We start from the raw sequence: 24,600 nt of genomic DNA, 5'->3' as shown, positions 1-24,600 counted from the left end.
GACACAGAGAGAAGGTGGCCGCCTACGAGCCAAGGAGAGGGGTCTCAGAAGAAACCAGGCCATCTGGATCCTCCAAAACTGTAAGAAAATATATTTCTGTTGTTTAAGCCAGGGGTCCCCAACCTCCAGGACATGGACCAGGACTGGCCTGTGACCTGTTAGGAACCGGGCCACACAGCACATGGTGAGCGGTAGGCTAGCAAGCAAAGCTTCATGTGTATCTGCAGCTGCTCCCCAGCACTAGCATCACCACAGCAGCTCCACCTCAGATCCTCAGCCATTAGATTCTCATAGGAGCACTGGTCCCTGATGCCCAAAATGTTGGGGACCACTGGTTTAAACCACCTGGTCTGTGATATTTTGTTATGGCAACTCGAACAGACTAATATACTGTTTTATAACAGTATGGAATTTGTAATCTGAAATTTCCTCTGGCTGTGGTGAAATTTAATTGTGTGTAAGATCAGACTTTGTTGGCTAAACATAGAGGAGTTGTAGGAATAGGCACAGTACCAGCGAAGCCCTGGGGGCAGAGTCAAGACTGAGGACTTTGGTTTTCATTGAAGAAATGACCTTCCTGCTCACCTGTGGGACTGCAAAGACATACCTGAGACTCCTGGCTGCAGAGGTAGGAAGGAAACACCACACATTTCTCTGTCACTCACATTTTGATGTTAGGTCCAACAGGACCCTTCAAATGCATAGGTTGATACAAATTTTTATGAGGCTTGTTAAAATAAAAGATGCAAATAAAGAATATACTGCCTGGAGAATTTGTTTATTTTTCCCAAGCATGGAAAAGAGTGTTTTCTGTGCTACTAATGCCCTAATTAAAAAATAAAACACGTTGTAATTGGAGAGCCATAATATAAATGACAAACCCGAGGTCCTAGTTGGGATGCAGGAGGAGCTGGCTGACTGGCAGGCAAGGCTGCTGCTTTGTGCCTTCTTTGGCTCCCAAGAAGCAATTTTTTAAGGCAAAAATTAAAAAAAAAAAAAAGCAATGAACTATAATAAAATGAAATGGTAAAATAACTTTAAAAGCATGATATTCTGAGGGGCCAGAATAGAGAACATTGCAACACAGAAATGTGTCCTTATAGATTTGAACTGGGTCATCGGAAGAGCTTTGAATATCCCTCTCAAGACCTCAAATTTCATTCTGTAAGTATGACGAGGCACCAAAAGTGCCAGGGGATAACCATATTGGTAGTTTAAGAAGTTAACTCTGAAAGCCAGAAGGAAAGGCATGTGGGACAGGTTGGGCCCAAAAGTAGGGAAAACAATTAGGAGGTTTTATATCTAAGAGCGATCAATGGGCCCTGAGTGAGAGCAATGGCCGTGAAAATTAGGAAAGCATATGAATTATTCCAGAGATCCTCAAAGTTGTAAGCAGATGGAACAGGTAAGTGTGTGGGGCCAGGAGGAGAGATTTGTCAAAAATGAAGTCCAGGTTTCTGGCTTAGGTCATGCATTTGATTCCTATTGCTGCCGTTAACGAATTGTCACAAATCTAGTGTCTTAACATGACTTTATTATCTTGCAGTGCTGGAGGTCAGAAGGCTGACATGGGTCTCAGTTGGCTTAAATCAAGGTGTTGCAGGGCTGCATTTGCTTCTAAGGAAGAATCTATTTCCTTGCCTTTTCCAGCTTCTAGAGGGCACCAGCCTTCTCTGGCTTGTGGTTATCTTCCTCCATGTTCAAAGCCAGCAGTGGCAGACTGAGTCCTTCTCACTTTGTATCTCTGACTCTTTCATTGTCACGTCTCTTTCTCTGACCACAGCCAGAGAAGGTTCTCCACTTTTTAAGGACTCGTGTGATTAGACTGGATCCACCTGGATAATTTGATCTAATTTTCTTAACTCAAAGTCTGTAACCTTAATCATGGCTGGAAAGTTCCTTTTGCCACCTAAGGTAACATATTCACAGGTTCCAAGAATTAGGGTGCAAACATGGTAGGGAGACATGAGTGAATGGTGAAATCAATTTTTCTTTAGAGGGAAATAGAAATTAATAGGGTCTAATGCATTTACTAAGTATTAATGTTTTATAAAACTTCAATTTAGTTTTTTATGTATTAGTGTACTGGACTGGGATATGAAATGTATTTCTTACTGAAGGTCATGGGCAAAGTGTTTGAAAGCCATTGACTTAGACAAGAGATGATGAGAGTGTTGAGCAAAATAGAACACAATGCTAACAGCTAACATTTACTGGATGTTTGCCATGAGCTGTGCTTAACATTCATTAACTCATGTAATCTTTCTACCGATATGATGGATGCTGCCATTATCTCTGTGCTGTGAATAAGGAAAGAAAGAGAAACCGAAAGTCTTGCCTACAGCCACACAGCTAAATCAATAGCAGGCAGTCCGAGTCCTAGCTCCCAAGACTGTCTATTTAACACTACTCTGCAGTATAGTCTGGGAGCTCCCAGGGTCTGAGGAGAAAAGTAATCTTTCTATCCTGCTACCCTGAGAACCTTTGCCCATGCACGGTATCCTATTTCAAATAGGAAATGCCAATAACTGCAGAGCAGAAAACAAACTTCTTATGTAACCCCAGATACGGGGTGTGTATCGGCAGAAGAAGGGGAAGAGTCATTCAACCCAGAGTTGTCGGTGAGCTTCCCGCTACAGGCTGATGGCCTGAATTTCAGCCAAGGAGTTAGAGCATAAATGTAATATACACCATCAAGACTAACATGTATGAAATTAATATTGTTCCCTTAACAACGAAGGACTTACCAATAGAGAAATGTTCCTAGAAGGCTCTATGCCACATATCGTAAATACGCACATGCGAAAAATGATATTCTACTTATTATCATAGTAATCATAACAAATCAGTGATGAACCACCAGTTTGTTTGCTGTGGAAATAAGAAAATTCTTTCTGTTGAAAAAGGATAAGAAATAAAAGATATGAAAGGCTCATTTTTCTTTTTGATCAATTTGATCTCTAGGCCATTAACTTAACAAAACACTTAGGGAACCTTAAATCCCCATCCATAAAATGCAGGTAATAACAACTATCCCAGAGTTGTGAGAATTTGATGAGGTGAGGTACATGAAAATTGTTTTGTAAACTATAGAGTGTTAAGATGTGAATTAACTATATCTGTAATTTTATTTCTTTATCGAACATGGTATAATACACAATACAAGCCTGGCATTGTTTTAAGTACTTTGCAAGTATTAGTTTATCTAGTGCTCATTAAAACTCTATGAATAGCTCTTATTATTCTCATTTTATAGGTGAGGAAACTGAAGCATAGAAAAGTTAGAAAACTTGCCTCAGTTCATATAGCTAGTAAGTAAAGGGAAAAGGATTTACCTCTAGCAGCCTGGCACATCCATGCTTTTACCCACTCTGCTATGTTGCATCTGCTGGGAATATTAGAATGAAAACTCTGCCTACACATCAAAGGCCTCAGATATATATGGAAGTCAAATGAGATCACTAGCTTCTAATTCAACTAATGTCGCCTCTCTACTTCTTTCCATTGTGTCTACCATTAAAAGCCAGGGTTTACAGAAGCCTTTGCTCCTGCTGGTAACACTGTTTGACGCTAGACCTTGAAAATGGAACATTCTTTATCCTCTGATTAGCCTCATACTTTTGATGTTTGCTTCTCTTTATAATGCCTCCAATTACTTCATTGTACAGTAACTTCTTATCTACTCCCTCACATAATAAAAAGGCTGACGTTTCTTCAGTGGAAAATAAAAGAAGAAACAAGAAAACATAACCAACACTCAAACTACAGATAGTGGACAAATGGTGTGCGACTCCTTTCTGAAGCGAGATGTATAATACTTACTGTCAAGGATGCCAGATGGTTTTGTGACAGGTAACGGGTTCTCGGGATTCTAGGGCATGGAGTCCCATCCATCGTTTGCTAAGCTGTCCCCAGTAATCTTCCACCTCAGAGTCAAGTGTAACTCTTATGTGGGATGTTGTCAAAGTATAAAAGGTATAAAATAGCAAAATGTGCTTAGACATGTGGGAATAAGAGCTAGAAACAAACAGTTGAAAATAGTCGGTAAAACAAAGATAAAGAAATTAAGGAAGTTGATTCTGACAACAGGAAGTCGGGAAGAGATGGCTTTTATGAAGGAAAGAGAAAGGAGAAGAAAGGTTAAAAGTGAGGGAGACTCTATGATGATATGAGATGAGTTTTGTGGAAGAATTTTGTAATGAGAAAAGCCCTAAGCAAACACTATATTATCGTCAATGTCTTATTTCAATTTAGCAAACATTAATTGAGCACATAAGTGCTAGTGGCTTAGGATATAAAGATAAATAAGACCTATTTATCTAGTTAAAACACATTTTATGTGCAAAAGGTGATTGGGATTGAATATTGAGTGTATTTTATATTTTATAGACTATTAAATAAGTCCAAGAGTTCATCTGTGTCTTACCCAGAGTATGACTACTATTCACTCTGTGAATATCTATTGAATTGAAATATTAGAGTTGGATAGAACCTGGTTCAAAATACTAAACTATTTATGCATTTGTTCAGCATTTTTTTTATTATGGTAAAATATACATAACATAAAATTTCCATTTAACCATTTTTATGTGTGCGGTTCAGTGGCACTAAATACGTTCACATCATTGTACAAGCATCACGCCCGCCCATCTCCAGAAGTTCTTCATCATCCCAGATAGAAACTCTGAACCCATTCAACGGTAACACCCCATTCCCCTATTCAGCAAATTGTTATAGATTCTTTTATTCAACAAAGATTTAATGAGCTCCTCTGATTGATTCACCCCAATTCTCCTTATTGTGGTAAGTCTGGGTTACAGAATGAATGAACAAGACAGATGCACTCTGCCCTCCTGAGGCTGCACCCTCGGGAGGGAGCACAGCAGACCAGTAACAGCAGGTGAAGAGCTAACGTTTGCTGTGTGCTCCTGGAGCAGCAGGCACTTGGCATTGACAGCACTCGTTGGTTAAGGAGACTTCCAGCACAGGGGAGGAGGCTGAGGCAGGCTCTGGGAACGGATGGGCCCCCCAAGGGCTCACGAACCACAGAGAAACCTGAGAGGAGAATGGAAAGGCAGCAGCAGCCACATCCTGGGCCCAGGGAGGAACTCGTTCTGGGTGGTGGGTAGCGACTAAAGAGCTTTAAGCAGGGCATTAGAAAGATTGATAACTCTGGTGAAATGTTAGCCACTGATCCACTTCTCTACAGCATTTTATTGTCATGCTGATGGCAAGTACAGCTAACTTCGAACCACCCATGATGGAAAGATCACTAGTATTTACAGTGTAAAGTCTTTCTGTAGTTAGGTTTGAAGTTCCTGTTCTAGGAATTCCCTTTTAAAATGGTATGACCTGACTCAAGGTCTGATGAAAGAAAAAACTGGAAATTAGTGCCATTTTGCAGTCCATCAAACCTCTCCTATATTGGGAAGCAGTCATATCAGAAAGATATAAAGTGTGACCCTCCCTTTTTCAACTTGTTGATTTATGTCTTCCCCGAGGGCAGGGAAGCAAACTCCCTCAGTTCCTTCTGGACAAATGTAAATTAAGATTCTGTTTACAAAGTCTTTAATTAGCTTGCTTGGGCGATATTATCAATTGTAATTTGAGAGTGAATTTGCTTCAAACTCATGTGTCTAGGACTGCTGGGCTGCTTGAATAGTTGTACAACAAAGGCCAGGTTCAGAAGTTCAGTGTCTGGAGGAGAAGACAGGGACACAGTAAGCGCCACCAAGGGGAAATTCCATTCTGCAGTCTGGCTGTGCTGCTGTCAGCCGACAGCGCCTTAATGTCAACTCATGGGTCACTGAGCAATCCTGATGACAGTGGACAGCAGAGCCAAATCATGGCCATTACTGAAAAGAAACCTGTCCCACCTGACTTTCTCTTCACATTTTTAAACACTATAATCTTATTTAGTGCCTTCCCAGTTGTGATTTAACTTTTTTTTTTTTTTCACAAAAATAACAATGCTTCTGCAGAAGTAACCTGAATAGGGCACTGGGTTATCTTTGTCTCTTGGCAATAGTGGTGGTTGTGAACCTTGTGTACAGATAAGCTTCCAAGAGTTAAAAAAACCTCTCTAAACCATTTGTTTAAATATGATTTTACTACATCAGGAAAAAGACAAGCTGCACACGGTCTCAACTCCCAATCAAAAGATGTGTAGCTTACTAACCCAGCCAATCCTACTAGTCTATTTGGAACCTATCAAACTTAAATTGTAAGGTCTTTCAATAAACACTATGTTACCTTTCAATTTCAGTCTGAGATAGGTAGATTAAAAACTTTCCTCTTCCTTTTTACCCCAAAATTTATGTTCGATAAGTAAAAATTATATGAATACCACACATTTGTATAGCACTTTATCTTTTCCTATTTTCACTTATGTGATTCTTACCTTGATATCTTAGTTTTGCCACTTATTAAGCCTGGTCAAGTGCTTCGACCCCTGATTCTCAGTTTTCATATCAATAAATTGAGACTGCTAACTCCTGTCTTATGAGATTGCTATGAGGATTAGAGATATTTGGCATAAAATGCCTAGCACAATGGTTGATACAAAACAGGCACTCAATAACTGACAGTTAATATCACAAATAAATGAATCAGGACGAAATACGGCAGACTCGAAAGACAGCCCATGGATAGTGTGCTTGGATGGAACAAAGTGAAAGCAGGGAATAGAAAGAAAGATTATGTAGATACAAAGTATACACAATGTCTAGGCAATTAAGATAGTGCAGGAGGTGCTTTTAGTTTGATTTTTTTCCCCCTAACCTCCTGACAACTTTTTAAAAATTGAAATACAATTGACATATGATATATTAGTTTCAGGTATACAATAGAATGATTCAAGATTTGTATATTTTGTGAAATGATCACCACGATAATTTTTTTCTTGCGATGAGAACCTTTAAGATCTACTCTCTTAGCAACTTTCAACTATACAGTACAGTATTATTTATTATAGTTACCATGCCATATGTTACACCTCCAAGATTTATATTCCTGACAGCTTTTAATGAAGGACTTGTCAACTGGCAGAAGTCTGCAAGTGATAAGCAGATCCGTAGGTAGAATAATGAATGTGATATAAGATAATCTTAGTTAATAACTGTTTACTTGCAAAGGTAGTACACTGGCTTCTTATGTGTATATATGAGATTTTGTTTCGTTTTTCCATGTGTGAATGTGAGTGAGCGAGCATGTATACAAACCTGCACCATGGGATCCCTACAGATATGGCTCAGCAGATGGTCAAAATAGCTGGTTCTTAGTGTAGCTGTACTGGTGTCTCAACAGCATCCTGGTTAGAGATTACATTTCTCTTCAAACTGCAAGCTCCTGGAGGTCTGGGACTGTGTCATTCATATCTGCTTTCCCTGAACATAGTATAGTACTTAGTATATAGAGGGTATGTTAATAAATATTTGTTAAGCAGATAAGTAGACAAATTGGGAGTTGACTATGCGTGTATGTGTCTATAAATGTGTCATGTAACACATACACACACTTACTCTTATGCTGGGACCAGCTTTCCTTTAAGTCTAACCTTTGAGCCATGTATAGACAAGAGTTCCTTTCTTGGTTTAAGTTATTCTTTCAAAACAGTCGGTAACAGCACTGTCCCAAAAGAATTTTCTGTGATGAAGGAAACATTCTATTCTGCATCGTTCAGTATGAAACCGATGACTATGGAGCATTTGAAATGTAGTTAGCGAGACCGAGGAATTTAAATTTGAATTTTATTTAATTTTAATTAATTTTAATTTAAATAGCTACATGTGGGTAGTGGCTACTGTATTGGGCAGCACTGGTCAATAAAGTCGTATCTATGTCATTGCTATGTGCTTGTCCAGATCATAGTCAACTGTTTGATCTTGGATGACACTTTTTGATGGTGCTTGTATCTGGAGCTGGAAGGCTTTTCAAAAAAAAAATAAGTAAAAAAAAATTTCAATTACAGTTGGTGGGATACTTTCTTCATAGTCTAATATCACCTTCTAAATAGAGCCAAACATATTTATTGAGCATCTGGTACTTGGCAATATTGCTAGGAGTTATGGAGAATCTGAGATCCCTACCTTTGTGTTCTATCAAACAAGGAAACAGATTAGGAAACATGGAACACTAAAATAGAGAAATAGACTACACAGCCTTGGGCATAGCTACTCTAAATATGATTACGAAACCATTTTTTGACACAATCTTGCTTCAATAGAAGGAAGCAATTGCACACTACACTGTTGGTGTAGAGGGGGAGAGTACCTGGACATATAATTAAATCTACGGCCATAAAAATTTTGTTTAGTAGTTCTAAGAGTTTAGTTTAGGATCAGCGATGAGCTTTGATGGTGCTCACGAATGGTGCCAACAATAATAATAGCCAAGTGAGACATCAAGCTTACAAAGTTATTTGTTTGTTTGTTTGTTTGTTTGTTTAGCAGATGTTATGTCAAGAAGGCTCTGGTGAATAAAATTTATTATCACAGCCTCTACTTAATTTTTGGTGCTCTCTCTCTGAAAATGAAAAATTATTCAGTGCGCGTCAGCGTTATAGCACAGTGCGCACGTTTTTAGAGGATATTTTTCATTACTGAGCCTCCATCTTGTTCCCCATGCATTGCTGGGCTCTGGGTGAATGTTGATACAAAACACTGAACGGGCGCTGGAAAAGTCAAATCCATCTTGCTCCCCACCCTCAAGGAACAAACCAGCCCCCAGGGCGCACGTAGAAGGTGAGAGCTTATGAGGTATAAACACTTTAGTCATTCACTTCGTTCTTGGCCACGTAATTCAGGATGGTCTAAATATTCTCCTCATCCTTTTTTCTCTGGCACCGTGATTCTGGCCGGGCACCTGTAATGCGTGTGATAGTGTAGACTTAATAAACTCATCACTCGACTTACCTTTGCGTAAGATAAGTTTTGGTAAATGTTATGTCTTCACCTGGTAAATACCTTAGTTATCAGAAAAGCCCTGATATATTACTATTAACCACGATTCTAGTTTTTCTGAAACTTTCCAACAGGTTCGTCTTATTCCATAGAAGTTACATAATTTATGTGAAGACCGAGATGAATGACATCAAAGACAAGATGATTCAAATAGAAATCATTCACTTTGAAACTTTTAGCCTGTTGTGGTACTCAAATCTCATGTAAATGGCAGTATTTTGTACCATTTAAAATTCAAAAACTCCACTACACTGGTTTAACTTTCATGTCTATTAATTAATTATAAAATGCTTTGAGATTCTACTGGAAAGTTTTAAGTATAACAAGAATCTAAATAGGAACAAGGATGGTTTCAAAGTTTTACAGTGCTCCCCCCTTTACAGTCTGGAGTGAGCAAAGAAGAACACATAGAAGACTCTCACTGGGGGGCTCTACAAATCTAGTCTACTCTGCTTCATTCATAGATGAAGCAACCAAAACCCAGAGAGATCGCGCCATTTCCCAAAGGTCACACAGCTGGTTAGAGTGACAGTGTTGGGCCAAGAAGTAAAGTCTGCACTCTCCTGCATAGACTCCCCATGTCACTTTTTTCCAGACCGACATCTTACCGTGAACAATTCATTGATAATTTACAAAATATATACAGTTTTGCAATTTCCTAAATAAGATATTAACAATCCAATCATAGATTTTCTTAATATCATTAAATTGCTTGGGTTATTGAGCTCTTACTGTGTGCCCGGCACTGTATTCTGGGTTTATATTCATTACCTGGATGAATTTTCCCCACAACCTCATGAGGCAGGTAGTATTTTATATATGACTAAACTCGGCCTTAGAGAGATGCGCAGCTTGTGCAGGATCACACAGCTACTATGCGGTCTAGCTGGGACTGCAACCCAGGTCTGTCTGATTTTTAAGCTTGCCCTTTTAACCAGAACTGGATACAGTGTCCCTTCCAGTTGGACTTTCCCATTTGTCTTATTTGAAAATGCACTTTTAACACAGGGAGGTGCCTGGAACTTCTTACATCTTCATAAGAAGATTGGAAAAGGGATTTCAGCATATTTCTTGCTTCTTTCGTTAACTGAAATTGGGCTTGTCTTACAAAGAAAAAATAGAGTTAAATGGAATAGCGTGTTGAATCTAGCTTTCCTATGGGTTCATGTCACTTCACTGCAAATAAGCCTTTGATGTCTCCCCTCTCACGGAGGCAAAGCTAAAGTCCTCACAAAACCACTTGCAAGGTTGCTGGCAATCTGTACCTCCCCTCCTCTCTCTAACTCTCTGATCTCACTTCCTGCCTTGCCCCTCAGGCCTCTATATTTACTGTTCCCTCCATTTCTTATGCTAGATATTTGCTCAAATGTTACCTTATTTTTTAGGCTTCCTTGATTATCTAACTTATAGCTGAAAAACTCACCCCTACTTCAGCACACCCTGCCTCCGTCTTGTTTCCTATTTCCCTGCAGTACTTGTTACCATCTCTGTTTTATTTGTTGACTAATTTTCCCTGAGAGAGTGAAGGCATAATTATGTAGTTTACTGCTGTAGTCTTAGTAGACCAGCGCCTGTCTTAGAGAAGGTGCTCAAAAACATATTTGCTGAGGGAATTGTGTGACAAACTATAGCACTTAGGTATGTGCCGTGGCTTCAACCTCACAGTGTAAGGTATGTATTCTGAGCACCCTAACTTTGTAATGACCTCTCAGATCTATTACCTACGGGTAACTGGCTAATCCCCTTTTGCCGTTGAGAGTTAATCAGTGCCCTCTTTCATTCCGTTCTTGGTAGTCTCTAGGATTTCAAAAAGGGGGGAATTTCGAGTTCCTTATAGGTCCCTCAGTGATTTAGAGGAAGCGATCCATACTTTTACTGGTCTCTGTAGAACAGGACCATCATGATAGCATTAGAAGTGTAAGAAGCAGAAACCATTAGTAAAATTGCCATTATATGCACTTTCAAATGGTAAAACATCAAATGGTAGATTTCACCTGTTTGTAAAAAGGGCAAAGTAAGGTGGTGGCTCTTTGAGCATTTACAAAAACTGTTTTCCTTTTCAAAGTTGTCTAAGAAGGCCCAGTGTAATGGAAGAGCATTGGGGTGGTGGGGGAGGGCCTCCGCAACCTGGGCTGTAAAATGAGCAGACTGAAGATGATCTTCCAGCTCCATGGAGCTCAAAAAGTCTGAAACACTCTTGGAGATAAAGCCACGGAGCTACCTCCTGCCCATCTACAGTTATATTTCATGTTTATCATTATAATCTATTTAACATACCAAGAATGATTGTTATAAATCCATATTTAGATACATGAACTTTATTGTCATTTTTTAAAAATATAAACATTTAAGACATTTATAAACTTAAAGGACAATTATAATAACTATACGTAACTCTAATTCATTGAGACTTATCATCCAGTTTGTAAACATGTAAGCCTTCTGTGGCTCTCTTCCCATTTTTGCACAAGGGTAAAGAATTTGAAAAGTTAAAATTCCAGCTTATGACTTGTTTCTAAGCTCCAAGGACATTATAACCAAAGGCCCTATTTCAAAGTTCCTATTTTGGGTGCTGTCCCTTCTACCTCCATGAACTTGAATTGAGAATTACCGATACTGTTACGTAGTCCATTATTTCAACTCAAATCATCTTACAAATGTTAACATGTCATCTTTATACATGACCGCCCGGTAAAATACATGCTACTTAAAAGAATAAAATTTATTAATCAGTTAAATCATACTAGCCTGTGGAAGAGAGTTTACCTGTGTGTTCTTCCAAATATCAAAACAATATTGGGGCAGCATTATTGTTCCAGCTAAAGCACCAAACGGTGAGTATAATTGCCCTTCTTAGTCAGGGACAGTGGAACGCTGGCTAGTCACTGTGCAGATTCTTTGAGGTTTATGATGTTTACCTCTATCACAAATCTAAACTCTGGCACTACCTCAAGAACATAACACATCTTTTATTTGGTAAAGAAAAATTTTTCTAAAATAACCAGGTAACACCAAAATAACAAGTTTCAATAGTGATAGCCTATTTTTCTTTTTACAAAATCACGGCTCTTTATTTTTCACAAGCTTTTATTAATTTCAGCATGATTTGGTCTAGATTATTCCTATACTAGGAATAGAATCAAAATGTATGATCTAGCTGGGTCTTATTCTCATTGTTAGCTACTGGGACTTTATACCTGGATGACCAGGTCTTAAGTTGGACTGAATACGTCTTACAGGAGGTCCGTCTCCTTGGTAGGTCGCAGGAAACCCAGAAACGCAATTCCGAGGCTCAATTTCTTTGGCTAGTAGTCTCACGAGAACAGCTGCCATGACCAGGCCCGCAAATGACGCTTTGCAGTATGGAGAAGGGATCACGCTCCTAAGGCCAGCCTCTACCTCCCAAGCTCTGCAGCAGGCAGGGGTTGTGGAAGACACAAAAGAAAGGATCTGCCCTCACCCTTCTCGAATTTAAAATCCAATTCGCAGGCGGGACTTTAAAAATATTCAACCAAACATTAAACGGAAGAAAATCCCGTGCGTGTAACCATCGCCCATTTGTGTTGTACAAATCAAAACTGGAAATTTTAAGGAATTTAAAACAAATTAGCTGGGTAAGGCAAATCTAAGATGGAAGAGAAGGTGGGGGATTCGAGCTGAAATCGCCAAGTCGAGGACCGAAAGCATCTGGATCAAAGCAGCCTCCGGGCTGCAAAAGCAAAGAGCAAAACGAGTATCGCCCCTGAAGAACTAGAAAGGCCAATAATGGGTCGGTTTAACTGAAAGGCGGTTTCTCTTTCCTCCATTTGCTCAGCCCCAACTGGAAGCGCACTGCGCGGCCTGCGCCGCGCTCTCGGCCGGGGGTTCGGCGGGGGGCGGGGAGGGAAGTACGGTAATGGGCAGGGCAGAGCGCGGGCGCGCTCCGGCTTCCCCCGGCGCGGCGTTCCCGTCGGCGCAGGGGGCGGGGCGGCTATATTACGTGCGCGGCGCCGCCCCTGCGAGAGGACGTTGCGTGCTCGCTCGCGCCAGGCGAGTCTCCGCGTCTCCCTCGCGAACTCGGTGAAAGGAATTGGCGCCGTTCGACACCAGGCGGGTCCGCTCTGCAGCACGAACCCACCTCCAGCCGCAGCCGCAGCCGCCGCCCGGGCCGAGGAGCAGCCGCAGCAGCCGCCGCCAGTGGCCGAGTGAGCGGAGCCGAGTTTGAGCCAGCGCCTAGCGGTGATTCGGGGCCCTCACCATGAGTTCGTCGCCTGTTAATGTAAAAAAGCTGAAGGTGTCGGAGCTGAAAGAGGAGCTCAAGAAGCGGCGCCTGTCCGACAAGGGCCTCAAGGCCGAGCTCATGGAGCGGCTCCAGGCCGCGCTGGACGACGAGGAGGCCGGGGGCCGCCCCGCCATGGAGCCCGGGAACGGCAGCCTAGACCTGGGCGGGGATTCCGCCGGGCGCTCGGGAGCAGGCCTGGAGCAGGAGGCCGCGGCCGGCGGCGACGACGAGGAGGAGGAAGAGGAGGAGGAAGAGGAGGGGGTCGCCGCGCTGGACGGCGACCAGATGGAGCTGGGGGAGGAGAACGGCGCCGCGGGGGCGGCCGACTCGGGCCCGATGGAGGAGGAAGAGGCCGCCTCGGAGGACGAGAACGGCGACGACCAGGGTTTCCAGGAAGGGGAGGATGAGCTCGGAGACGAGGAGGAAGGCGCGGGCGACGAGAACGGGCACGGGGAGCAGCAGGCTCAACCGCCGGCGACGCCGCAGCAACAGCCCCAACAGCAGCGCGGGGCCGCCAAGGAGGCCGCGGGGAAGAGCAGCGGCCCCACCTCGCTGTTCGCGGTGACGGTGGCGCCGCCCGGGGCCAGGCAGGGCCAGCAGCAGGCGGGAGGTAAGAAGAAGGCGGAAGGCGGCGGAGGCGGCGGTCGCCCCGGGGCTCCGGCGGCGGGTGAGTGCTGCGTTGTAACGTTGCGCGCGGCGGGAGGCCCGCGCGGGTGGGGACCGTGCCGGAGCCCCGTCGGGGGGAGGGAGCCCCGGGCGGGAGGCGGCTGCGAGGGTGGCGGTGGAGGAGGGGCGCGGGGAATCCCGGATTAGCCGTGAGGCCTCGGGCTCGGTGTGTGTGACGGTGGTGGCAGCGCCTCCATTATGTGGCTCGAGAGCCAGGGGAGCCTGGCTGCTGGAGGAGGAGCCGCAGGCGGCAGAACGGGTCGGCCGCGGTGGCGCCGCGGCGCTGCGATGCGCGCGGTGCGGAAAGGCACATGTCTCCGGGGAGGGAGGCCTGAGGGGCCCGGGGGACACGGGCGCGCTTTGGCGGCTCTGGGCCGCGGTATTGTGCAAGGAGCTCAGGGGCTCGGCGTGACGTCACTTCCGACGGGAGGGGCCGGGGAGAGCGGGGCGGAAGATCAGTACAATGCGGCCGCGGGGAGCGCGGGCCCGGGGTGGGGGAGGGGAGGGCAGGGAGCGCGGGCCGGGCTCGGCCCCTCCCCTCTTCCTGAACTCTCTTTAGGATGCACGTGGGCTCGGCCTGGCGGCGCTATTTTTCATTAGCTTTCTCGAATCTTCCGCATAGATTGGCAAAATTTGTAATGTCTTTAGACTGCGTCACCTAACTCTGTTGCCATTCCAAGCCGATTGTTTGAAATTCTCGTTTGATTAGTCGATTGAAAACGCTTTGCAGAAAGGAACAGGGAAAGGTCGAGCTCTTTTGCGCCTGGAAACAAAAGGGTTTTTTCCTGTTGTGTCGCGGCCTGGCTTCCTAAATAGGGGTGTTGTGTGTTATAGGAGACGGCAAAACAGAGCAGAAAGGCGGAGATAAAAAGAGGGGTGTTAAACGACCTCGCGAAGATCATGGCCGTGGATATTTTGAGTACATTGAGGAGAACAAGTACAGCAGGTAGAGGATGCTCATCTAGTTTTTCTTGTCACCCATTCTTTATTCTTTGGTGGGAAGCGCTGTATCAGGAGACAATATTGTCTTTCAGAGCCAAATCTCCCCAGCCACCTGTTGAAGAAGAAGATGAACACTTCGATGACACAGTGGTTTGTCTTGATACTTGTAAGTGACGCTGCTTCTCCTCTTCTTCCCCCAATTATCGAATGTGGTGATTTTTGGTTCCAAAATGTTAGAAGACAATGTAGTACGTTGAATTTAAGTGCAGAAAGTTGAGCAGAAATGGGTTTTTAAAGGCAGGAAGATGACGTAGATTCTGATAGCCTAATGTTTAGTACAGCATCAGTTGTTTTGATAATTTTACAGGCTGTAGCAATTTGGTAATGTTTTTATATGACTTGAAAGATCTTCGTAGGAATGTAAAGTTAATGCCAATTTTGGACTAGCTAGCTAACGGAAACTTGTAATACTACCTATACCTTGTCCTTATGGGCTGCTTCTATAAAGTAACTTTGTGTGTGTGTGAAATTATATTAAGTGAGCTATTTGGGTTAGTTAAATAATTATTAATGACTTTTCCCATTAGCACACAAGTATATTCCCTATTCTAAAAGACTGTAATATTACTTTCTCAATAACTGCTCTTTTGTTCTCAATTCCAGTTCAGTAGCTGCTGCTTTAACATAAGTTGATTTCTTCCAAAGACCTGGGGCAGCAGCAGTGGGCTATCACTGGGCCACTAGCTTTCTTCAGCAGCGAATGGTATCAATGGCAGCGCTGTAAATACTGCTACTTTACCCAGTTGGGTTGCAATTGAATATGAGGAAGTATTGCAAACCTCTAAATGGGCCGTGGCTGTCAGATTTGTAATTATTTTATTACAAAGAAGTTTTGTCGGTGTAGTATTTGATCAGAATGGGCAGTTCTTTTGGTGATAAACAGAACGAAGGGTAGAAGTAATTGCTTGGAAAGTAAGAGGGTATAGTAAGGTGTCAACCTGCCCTGTGTAGATCCTAGGCAGTTGAAGCTTAGATTTTCGTGTTTTTGAATACCAATTTTTATTCAGATATGTAAGTGTAAAACTCTTGATTTCTTATTGGGTATCCTTTACAGGTAGTTGAGATAGTGGAGTCGTAAAAGAAAAGTTGTACGTGAAAAAGTAGTTGATTTGGAAGTTTTATTAAATTTGGTTGCTTAAAAATAAAGACTTAGGTATTGGCAAGATACTGAAGCAACGATTCAAGAAAAGTAATAGGCGCTATACTGTTGTAGACAGGCTTTTAGCTGATGACCTAGGAATATCAATTTAAGCACAATGTTGGGTTTAAACACAATTTATGAGATTGAAAATTTTGTTAATGATAGGAATTTTAAGAGCAAAGCCGAAGGGAATTCCAAACTAGATTTAATTTTCTCTCATCAATCAAAACTTAAAACAGCTTTCTAACTTTAGCTCATAAGTGAGAACTCTGAGAAAGTACATGCTAATGAGCCAGTGACCCAAAGGTTAAAGACGTTTGGATTTGGATAATCCCGGAAAAGGGTAATCCCCCAATTGTTTTTGAGTGACAGGCAAGCCTGGGGAAAGAGGTCCTAAAGTGCTGTATTAGTTTCAGTGTTAGACAACCATGTTGGTGCTTTGTAGTTTGAGGTTGCTTTCTTCACAAGTTTTAGAAAAGAATTTAGGATCTAGAGCCCCTAGTGTTTTAAAATTACAAAGTTAGGATCAACAGCTCATACTCCTACTTAAAAATATTTGGTCATGGCCTCCCTTCAGTTTTATTGTGGCACTGGTAAAATCTACCTGGTTCTGGCATGCTTCACTTTGATTTCCTGCTATCCTCTACTGCTTGCCTCTAAATCAAGGTAAAGAGCAGAGCAGGTATGTATTAAATGTCACATTGTCTTGATTATTTTATATTCTTAAAATACACGTTAAGCTTTGGTGTGTCTTGGTTCTCTAGGTAGTTTACCCTTTAGTTCATAATTTGGCAAGAGTGACTTGGTGGGAGTGGGGCTTAGACTGAAAATTTAGAACAGCATGATCTAAAAATAAAAATGTTCTGTGCTGCATTTAGAAATATGCAAAAAGTTAATAACCAAGATTTGTCTATATAGCAGACACATTTACATTGGATGTCAAAAGAAATAATGTGGTGTTTGATATACTTACAGATAATTGTGATCTACATTTTAAAATATCAAGAGATCGCCTCAGTGCTTCTTCCCTTACTATGGAGAGTTTTGCTTTTCTTTGGGCTGGAGGAAGGGCATCTTATGGTGTATCAAAAGGCAAAGTCTGTTTTGAAATGAAGGTAAATAGAATTTTGTGATTTATGTATATTTTTTGTGAGTGTAATGTTGGTGGAACTTTCTGTTTTTGAAGTTTCTGTGGATTAGAAGAGGGGCTTGGAAACCTTTTGTAATAGTTGAACTCGTTATATCAGAATTTGTGTAATAGAGTCAGACTCCCCCCCCTTTTTTTTTTAATTAGGGGTGGTGTGTGTGTATGTGTGTGTGTGTGTGTGTGTGTGTGTGTGAGAGAGAGAGAGAGATGTGAGAAAACCCACTAAGGGTTTAAAAATTTAAACTTCTGGTTTTGTTCCAGAGAAAAAATGCTAAATGTTTATTACTTTAATTGGTTTAGGTTGGGTATAGAGGATATGTAAATTTTAAACATTAGCTGCTCTTTTAAATGTGAATCAACCAAGTACTTAAACCTTTTTAATTTCAATTCAGTAAGCCCCTACATCAGTTTTTTTTGGGTTCTTGTGTGTCTTTATATTAGTAGCCCAAGGCCCAAATGAAATAAGCCAGAGTTCTCGGATTTATCTATTGGATTAAAATTTTTAATCATTTATGATTTGACTTTCAGGTTACAGAGAAGATCCCAGTGAGGCATTTATATACAAAAGATATTGACATACATGAAGTTCGGATTGGGTGGTCTCTAACGACAAGTGGAATGTTGCTTGGTAAAGTTTCCATTTGAGTACTGTGTGCTCGTGAGTTTTCAGGGCTGATTTCAGTAGGTAGAGTAGAAGGCATTCCAAACCTTTTGCTTGTTTTTGTCCATTCTGTTAATATTTTAAACGTGATAATAGCAGGCACAGGCTCAATTTTAGGTTTTATTCCTTTGTGGTTAACTTATTTTATGACCAGTGGTTAAGGTAGAATGTAACCCATGTTACACAGTTCGTCAACTAAGTTACATAATTCATCTGGGTCTCGTTAATTGAATATCTAGTATAGAGTCGATGTCAGTGGAAAAACATTAGGTTAGTCATCTTTTGAAGCTTATATCTTGAATATTAAAATATGTGGGCCATTGGACTGTTTGAAAAAGTGACTTCATGGTAGTTAATTATTTTCTTAGGTGAAGAAGAATTTTCTTATGGGTATTCTCTAAAAGGAATAAAAACATGCAACTGTGAGACTGAAGATTATGGAGAGAAGTTTGATGAAAATGATGTGATAACATGTTTTGCTGTAAGTCATAGCTAAATTTTTATAAATGGCAAGTTATAAGCTTAGAGACTCTTTAAAGATATATCGGTGTTGGAATTCATTATTAACTCCTTTTGATTGAAAATTGTTTAACACTGCATTGACCTGGAAATCTAGTCTGCTAAGACAGTATTGTTTCTGCTGCTGGTTATAGGTGTTTCATCGTTTATAACCAATAGAAAGCTGTTAAAACTTAACAAACACATGCCTTCTACAGGATAAGCTTCACTCCTAATTTAAATTTTAAAGTTTTTTAGAAGGCCTAATTTTTTAAATTTAACACCCCCCCGCCCTTCCCGCCCCTTAACAGAACTTTGAAAGTGATGAAGTAGAACTCTCCTATGCAAAGAATGGACAAGATCTTGGCGTTGCCTTCAAAATCAGTAAGGAGGTTCTTGCTGGACGGCCACTCTTTCCGCATGTTCTCTGCCACAACTGCGCTGTTGAATTTAATTTTGGTCAGAAGGAAAAGCCATATTTTCCAATACCTGAAGACTATACTTTTATCCAGAATGTCCCCTTAGAGGACCGAGTTAGAGGTCCAAAGGGGCCTGAAGAGAAGAAAGATTGTGAAGTAAGTGATTTTTTAAAAAAGCATAAAGCATTGGTTTAGCTTGGCAAAAATTACATTTAGAAGAGCTAAATGATTCATCTGTTTCCTTTTTGAGCCATTCCTGTTGCTTGGTGATTTTTCTCTCAGTACCTATCTTCTCCCTTTCCACAAATTACCTCGTTATAGGGCTGTGAAAATTTTGATACTTAAAGTGGGTTATTGAGTATGAAGATATTTTTAAAATTTTTATGTGACGACTAATGATCAGTGAAATAACATTTCTTTCCATTGTAGGTTGTTATGATGATTGGCTTGCCAGGAGCTGGAAAAACTACCTGGGTTACTAAACATGCCGCGGAAAATCCTGGTAAATACAACATTCTTGGAACAAATACCATAATGGATAAAATGATGGTAAGTAAAATGTTCAGGGCATGATGTCAGCATTTTAAAAAGACCAGAAATTATTCTAAGTAACCCTTTTTTCTTGTTCTTATATCCATTTTGATAGTATCTTAGGGGTAGGAATTTGGACAAATTAAATTGATCACTTGGGCGTGGGCTCTTTATCTGTAAGATAAACTGGCTTCCCACGGCTAGGCTTCTTTGTCTTTGCCAAAGAATTTTTTGAACTCTTGCAACATCCAGCAGCTTAAAAAAATTGAATAGCACATCTTACACGATAGTGACTTTTTTTGGTAGCAGTAGTAGGAAAAAGCAATATTTAAGTGTGCCAGCTTTCTATATAGATACAAGCTGTGATATAAAGTTTAGCTTGAGAATCAAAAGTTTAAAGGAAATTTTTAATTTTTAAAAAATAGGTGGCAGGTTTCAAGAAGCAAATGGCTGATACTGGAAAACTGAATACACTGTTGCAGCGAGCCCCACAGTGTCTTGGGAAGTTTATTGAGATTGCTGCCCGTAAGAAGCGAAATTTTATTCTGGATCAGGTAAGCTGTATCTTCGAAGATGAAAAAGTAACCTAATTGGATTTGGCGTAGAATTCATAATAAACTTTTTTTTTTTTTTTAAGACAAATGTATCTGCTGCTGCCCAGAGAAGAAAAATGTGCCTGTTTGCAGGCTTTCAACGAAAAGCTGTTGTAGTTTGCCCAAAGGATGAAGATTATAAGCAAAGGACACAGAAGAAAGCAGAAGTAGAGGGAAAAGACCTGCCAGAACACGCTGTCCTCAAAATGAAAGGCATGGAACTGAATTCTGTTATGTTAAATCTCTTTGTATGACTTTTATATGTAAATTTAACATTTTTTGGTAGTAATATTGTTTCAGGAGTTACATTAACTCTTTGTAAAAAAGTGTTTCTGGCTTTCTACTTTTCAGGAAAATGTGTTCCTAAACCAGCAGTAGATATTGTAGTGTGTGTTGAAACACTTCAAGCCATTCAAGAATTATAGGCTTAAGGACTATGAATTTGGTGGTTTATGTTAATCTGACTTTATTCCTTGTAGGAAACTTTACACTGCCAGAGGTAGCTGAGTGCTTTGATGAAATAACCTATGTTGAGCTTCAGAAGGAGGAAGCCCAAAAACTTTTGGAGCAGTATAAGGAAGAAAGCAAAAAGGCGCTTCCACCAGAAAAGAAACAAAACACTGGCTCAAAGAAGAGCAATAAAAATAAGAGTGGCAAGAACCAGTTTAACAGAGGCGGTGGCCATAGAGGACGTGGTGGATTCAACATGCGAGGTGGAAATTTCAGAGGTGGAGGCAAGTTAATTTTGAGTTCTGTGTAGTTCCAACATTGAAATAAGTAGCAGTCTTCTAATTTGGATCTGTATGTCATGAGGAAATTTAATCCTTATTGATCTTAGCTGCCCTAGTAACTAGTTTAAAATCTTAATGTGATTTGGTAGTATACACACCTACGTTATGTGAGCAGTTAAACATTTTTGTCTTTAAATGTTCTTTTTCCTCCTAAAATGAAGGAACAGTCCAGAAGAACCCTCTAAGTAGCATCTGTAAAAGTGGCACAAAACACTGAATTAAATGTCTCATTTTCAGCTCCTGGGAATCGTGGTGGATATAATAGGAGGGGCAACATGCCACAGAGAGGTGGTGGCGGAGGCGGAAGTGGTGGAATTGGCTATCCATACCCTCGGGGCCCTGTCTTTCCCAGCCGAGGTGGCTACTCAAACAGAGGGAACTACAGCAGAGGTGGCATGCCCAACAGAGGGAACTACAACCAGGTAATGATTCATGATCCCTGCAGGAAGGATGCAGGCAGTAGTTATCTGTATAAACAAATCTGAAAGATGTTGCATAACCCCAGAACCATATGAACTGTGTCTGCATTGATGTAAGAAAAAATGAATGATAGTAAAACGAGTCCACCTAATTTTGATTTTTCAGGTGCAGTAAGTACCAGCTATCCATTTCTGTGCTGTTCTTCATCCCTCCCATGTCCAAACGTAAGAAGTTGCACTCCAAGTTCTTAAAGATTTTTTTTAATCATCTTTTTCCCCCCTTTTTTTTTTTTTAGAACTTCAGAGGACGAGGAAACAATCGTGGCTACAAAAATCAATCTCAGGGCTACAACCAGTGGCAGCAGGGTGTAAGTAATGTCTTATGTGCTTATATACATTGTTTTTTGAGTTCAAGAGAATCAGTTTTCAAAAAGATTTTTATCCAGGGATTGAAGTGTTTGTAAATGCTAACAGGGCACTGTGAATTGTGTTGCAGTTGTAGCCATAATCTTATTTTTTGAAGGCATAATAGGTTGGAGTTCGCTGTAACTTACTATATTTTTTTTTAATGAAGTAACGTTATTTAATACATGTTTCTTTTTACGACTAGTTTTAATTGTGTAAACTAACCAAGTCCTGGTGTGTTTCCTTTTGTTGTAATGTGTTTATTGATGATAATGGGTTATTAATACTAACTGAATCTGGTTTGATAGAAATCAGAGGTATGACAGGTATAAATTTGTTTCCAGCAATTACTCTGAATTAGATTCATTGTCATTTCCTAAAAGCAGTTTGAGTGGCTTATTGATGTTTTTTCTTTAAAAAAAAAATTTTCTCTTACAGCAATTCTGGGGTCAGAAGCCATGGAGTCAGCATTATCACCAAGGATATTATTGAATACCCAAATAAAACGAACTGATACATATTTCTCCAAAACCTTCACAAGAAGTCGACTGTTTTCTTTAGTAGGCTAACTTTTTAAACATTCCACAAGAGGAAGTGCCTGCGGGTTCCTTTTTTAGAAGCTTTGTGGGTTGATTTTTTTTCTTTTCTTTTTTGTACATTTTTAATTGCAGTTTTAAAGTGAATCGTAAGAGAACCTCAGCATTGTGCACGATAAGAGAATGTGTCAGTATTTCAGGGTTCTACATTTTATCTGTAAAATGTGACTTTTTTTTTATCACAACAAAAGTAAAATGTTGCTTTGTACCTGGTGTCTTTTATTAAGAATTTACTCCCCCCATTTCTCACAGAGATAACAGTCGGGAGTCATTGTCACAATATAATAGAAATGTTAGCAACCAGATTCATGTAAGGACTGAGCGGTCCTCATGAATTGCATAAGACTCTGTACTGCTCGTATTGCACTCCATCCTCTCTGTAGTTTGCTGAGTAGTGGAGGGGGTAAGCTAAATAGTAGTTTCTGGCAATAACTGGGAAGGCTTTTTCTTTTTAAATAACAATGGAATTGGCATAAGTGAATGAAGATACAACTTGGAACTAAGATAGAGAAGATGGAGTGTATGTAGAAGGGCTGTTAAAAATGTAAAACTTGGTTGCATTATTTGTGGAGGCTCAAACTTGTGAAGGTTAAATACCATAATTTTTCCATTTGTTCTGCATTTTGATTCTGAAAAGAAAGCTGGCTTTGCCCATTTCTTATTAAAAAAAAACTTGTTGTAAATCCAGTTGTCTAATGGGATCTATATGAAGTTAGCTCTGTCTGTATGCCCTTCTCCCACAAGATACTGTATAACTAGTGTGCTTGTAGTAGTTTCCTCCACCATCTTTGTAAGCTAATGCAATTGTGAGTCACCCATTTATATCTTAATTTTTAATCATGTCAGTTTTTGAATGGGTATCTCCTTAGCCTGCTGATTTCTTTTTCTTTCTAAAGAAAGTGGGTGGAGAAATTAATTTAGACGTTTGTTTGCAATAAAAAGAATTCATTTTACTCTCGTTTTGGGATTCTCGCCATCAAGGTTTAAAATCCCTTTATAAAACTCCCAAGAGGAGAAATTTTAAGTGTGTGCTTTCTGGACAGCTTATTCTTTACTCTGTATTTGGAACATTTAGGTTTTAAAAACTTAAATGTTAAATGTATATTGACAATTGACTTTATGAAGTAAAGCTGAATTCTTCCCTTCCCCTCCCCCGCAGATGACTTAACATTTAATGAGGGGAAAAGGTAATGGCTGGGAGAAGTTTAACACTGTTTATCATCTTTATGAAATGCTAATGGCTGTCCTCAACTGATTATTTTATATACATATATAATACATGAAACTCTGGGAACAGATGCTTTTAGAAGCCATCATGCAAGCCAGTCATTGAATCACTACTACACAACACTGCTAACTTAACTGTAGCTATGTGATAACATTAGATCCCCTAATTGTAATTTTATTGGGTTTGCACAGAACACTTAATCTTCTAAAGGAACCTCACTAATGTGAAGTGAGGAATCAGGAGTCAAACTGTAGAACTAAAACTTCAGTCTAGTGTTTCGTTGGTGTTTTAGGTTGCTTCTGGTAAGTTTAGGATGTCTATATTTGATTGCTTAGATTTTTGTTTCAGTCATTTGAAATCAGATTTTTAACTTATTTATACTCCTAGGAATTTTCTTGCTACAAGCTGAGTTGCAGCTGAGTTTTAGATGATGGTGTAGGTTCAGTTGAGAAATTTATGGAACAGGGGCTAATCTTAAAGTCAGTGTAAGAATACTTAATACAAAGTAATGTTTCAAGGGCTTTTGTCTTTTTAGCAGTTAGCTTACTGCTTGCAATCACTGGCATGAGTTACTTTTCAGTCAGTATATATTATTAGGACTGCTAGACTTAAACCCATGGGCCAAAATTCAAACAATTGCTAATCAGTGCTTAGATATCCTTGAATGTTTGGATGTCTTTAAAAAAATTTTGCACATACCTTCTGGTTTAAAATTGCTTATTAAGGAATTCTTATCTAATATTTTGCAGTGGGAGAGTAATGGTCAAATAACACTATTTGGTGTAGACTATTATAACCGTGTAGCCCAGAAAATTTGGGGAAGAAAGATAAAATGTCTAAGAAAATGTTAAAATTTTAAGGAGTTAGACGCAAGATCAGAACTAACAGTAATGTCTATGTTTGTACAAAAAAATAATCAGTATTCTAGAAATTGAAAAGAGAGGGAGTACACCAAATAGCAAACAAAAGGAAGAAAAATAAGTTAAATGCCAAGTTTGGCACAGTGAGACCTGTGAATGAGAAACCTGATTCATTTTTCCCTCCCCTTGCCTATCTCCCCGCTGGCAAGGCAAACACCACATAAAAACAGCCAGGTATAGTGCTGAACAAATGTCCCAGCTATACCTAGAGAAAAACTCACCAGTGAGATTGCTGTGCCTTTGCACTAGAAAGTTTTGCAGGTACTTAACACCTATCACCCCAAGTCTGGAATTGGATCCGATTGGGCAGCTACAGTAGTGTGAAAAGCAGCATAAGGATAATCGGGGATGCTGCAAGATGG

The 24,600-nt window shown here is 40.4% G+C and overlaps 1 protein-coding gene across 2 annotated transcripts; it reads left to right on the top strand.

Moving 5' to 3' along the window:
* The first annotated feature begins 12,966 nt into the window (after positions 1-12,966).
* HNRNPU (heterogeneous nuclear ribonucleoprotein U) lies at positions 12,967-23,043 on the top strand. 2 transcript variants are annotated; one of them, XM_039883249.1, is made up of 14 exons: positions 12,967-13,888; positions 14,722-14,833; positions 14,922-14,995; positions 17,006-17,145; positions 17,706-17,805; positions 18,207-18,319; positions 18,648-18,911; positions 19,185-19,304; positions 19,712-19,840; positions 19,924-20,092; positions 20,359-20,613; positions 20,908-21,092; positions 21,386-21,457; positions 21,933-23,043. In XM_039883249.1, the coding sequence occupies exons 1-14, from the start codon at positions 13,198-13,200 to the stop codon at positions 21,984-21,986; spliced, it is 2,478 nt and encodes an 825-aa protein (XP_039739183.1). In that variant the 5' UTR covers positions 12,967-13,197; the 3' UTR covers positions 21,987-23,043. The 2 variants fall into 2 exon arrangements, with proteins under 2 accessions (XP_039739183.1, XP_039739184.1); XM_039883250.1 differs by having other exon boundaries at positions 13,047-13,831.
* The last annotated feature ends 1,557 nt before the right edge of the window (positions 23,044-24,600 follow it).

Source organism: Pteropus medius, unplaced genomic scaffold, assembly GCF_902729225.1.
Source record: "Pteropus medius unplaced genomic scaffold, Ma_sr-lr_union100, whole genome shotgun sequence".
Lineage (NCBI taxonomy): Eukaryota > Metazoa > Chordata > Mammalia > Chiroptera > Pteropodidae > Pteropus > Pteropus medius.
The sequence above is the reverse complement of the archived record's forward strand: the minus strand, read 5'-3'. Positions and strand labels throughout refer to the sequence as shown.

What these genes read in the sequence shown, in the direction of transcription:
- HNRNPU (XM_039883249.1), top strand. Translation starts at nt 13,198, where the DNA reads ATGAGTTCGTCGCCTGTTAATGTAAAAAAGCTGAAGGTGTCGGAGCTG. An exon ending in GACAAGTGGAATGTTGCTTG is followed by an intron (nt 17,806 to 18,206) that starts GTAAAGTTTCCA and finishes TTATTTTCTTAG; the next exon opens with GTGAAGAAGAATTTTCTTAT. An exon ending in CCATAATGGATAAAATGATG is followed by an intron (nt 19,305 to 19,711) that starts GTAAGTAAAATG and finishes TTTAAAAAATAG; the next exon opens with GTGGCAGGTTTCAAGAAGCA.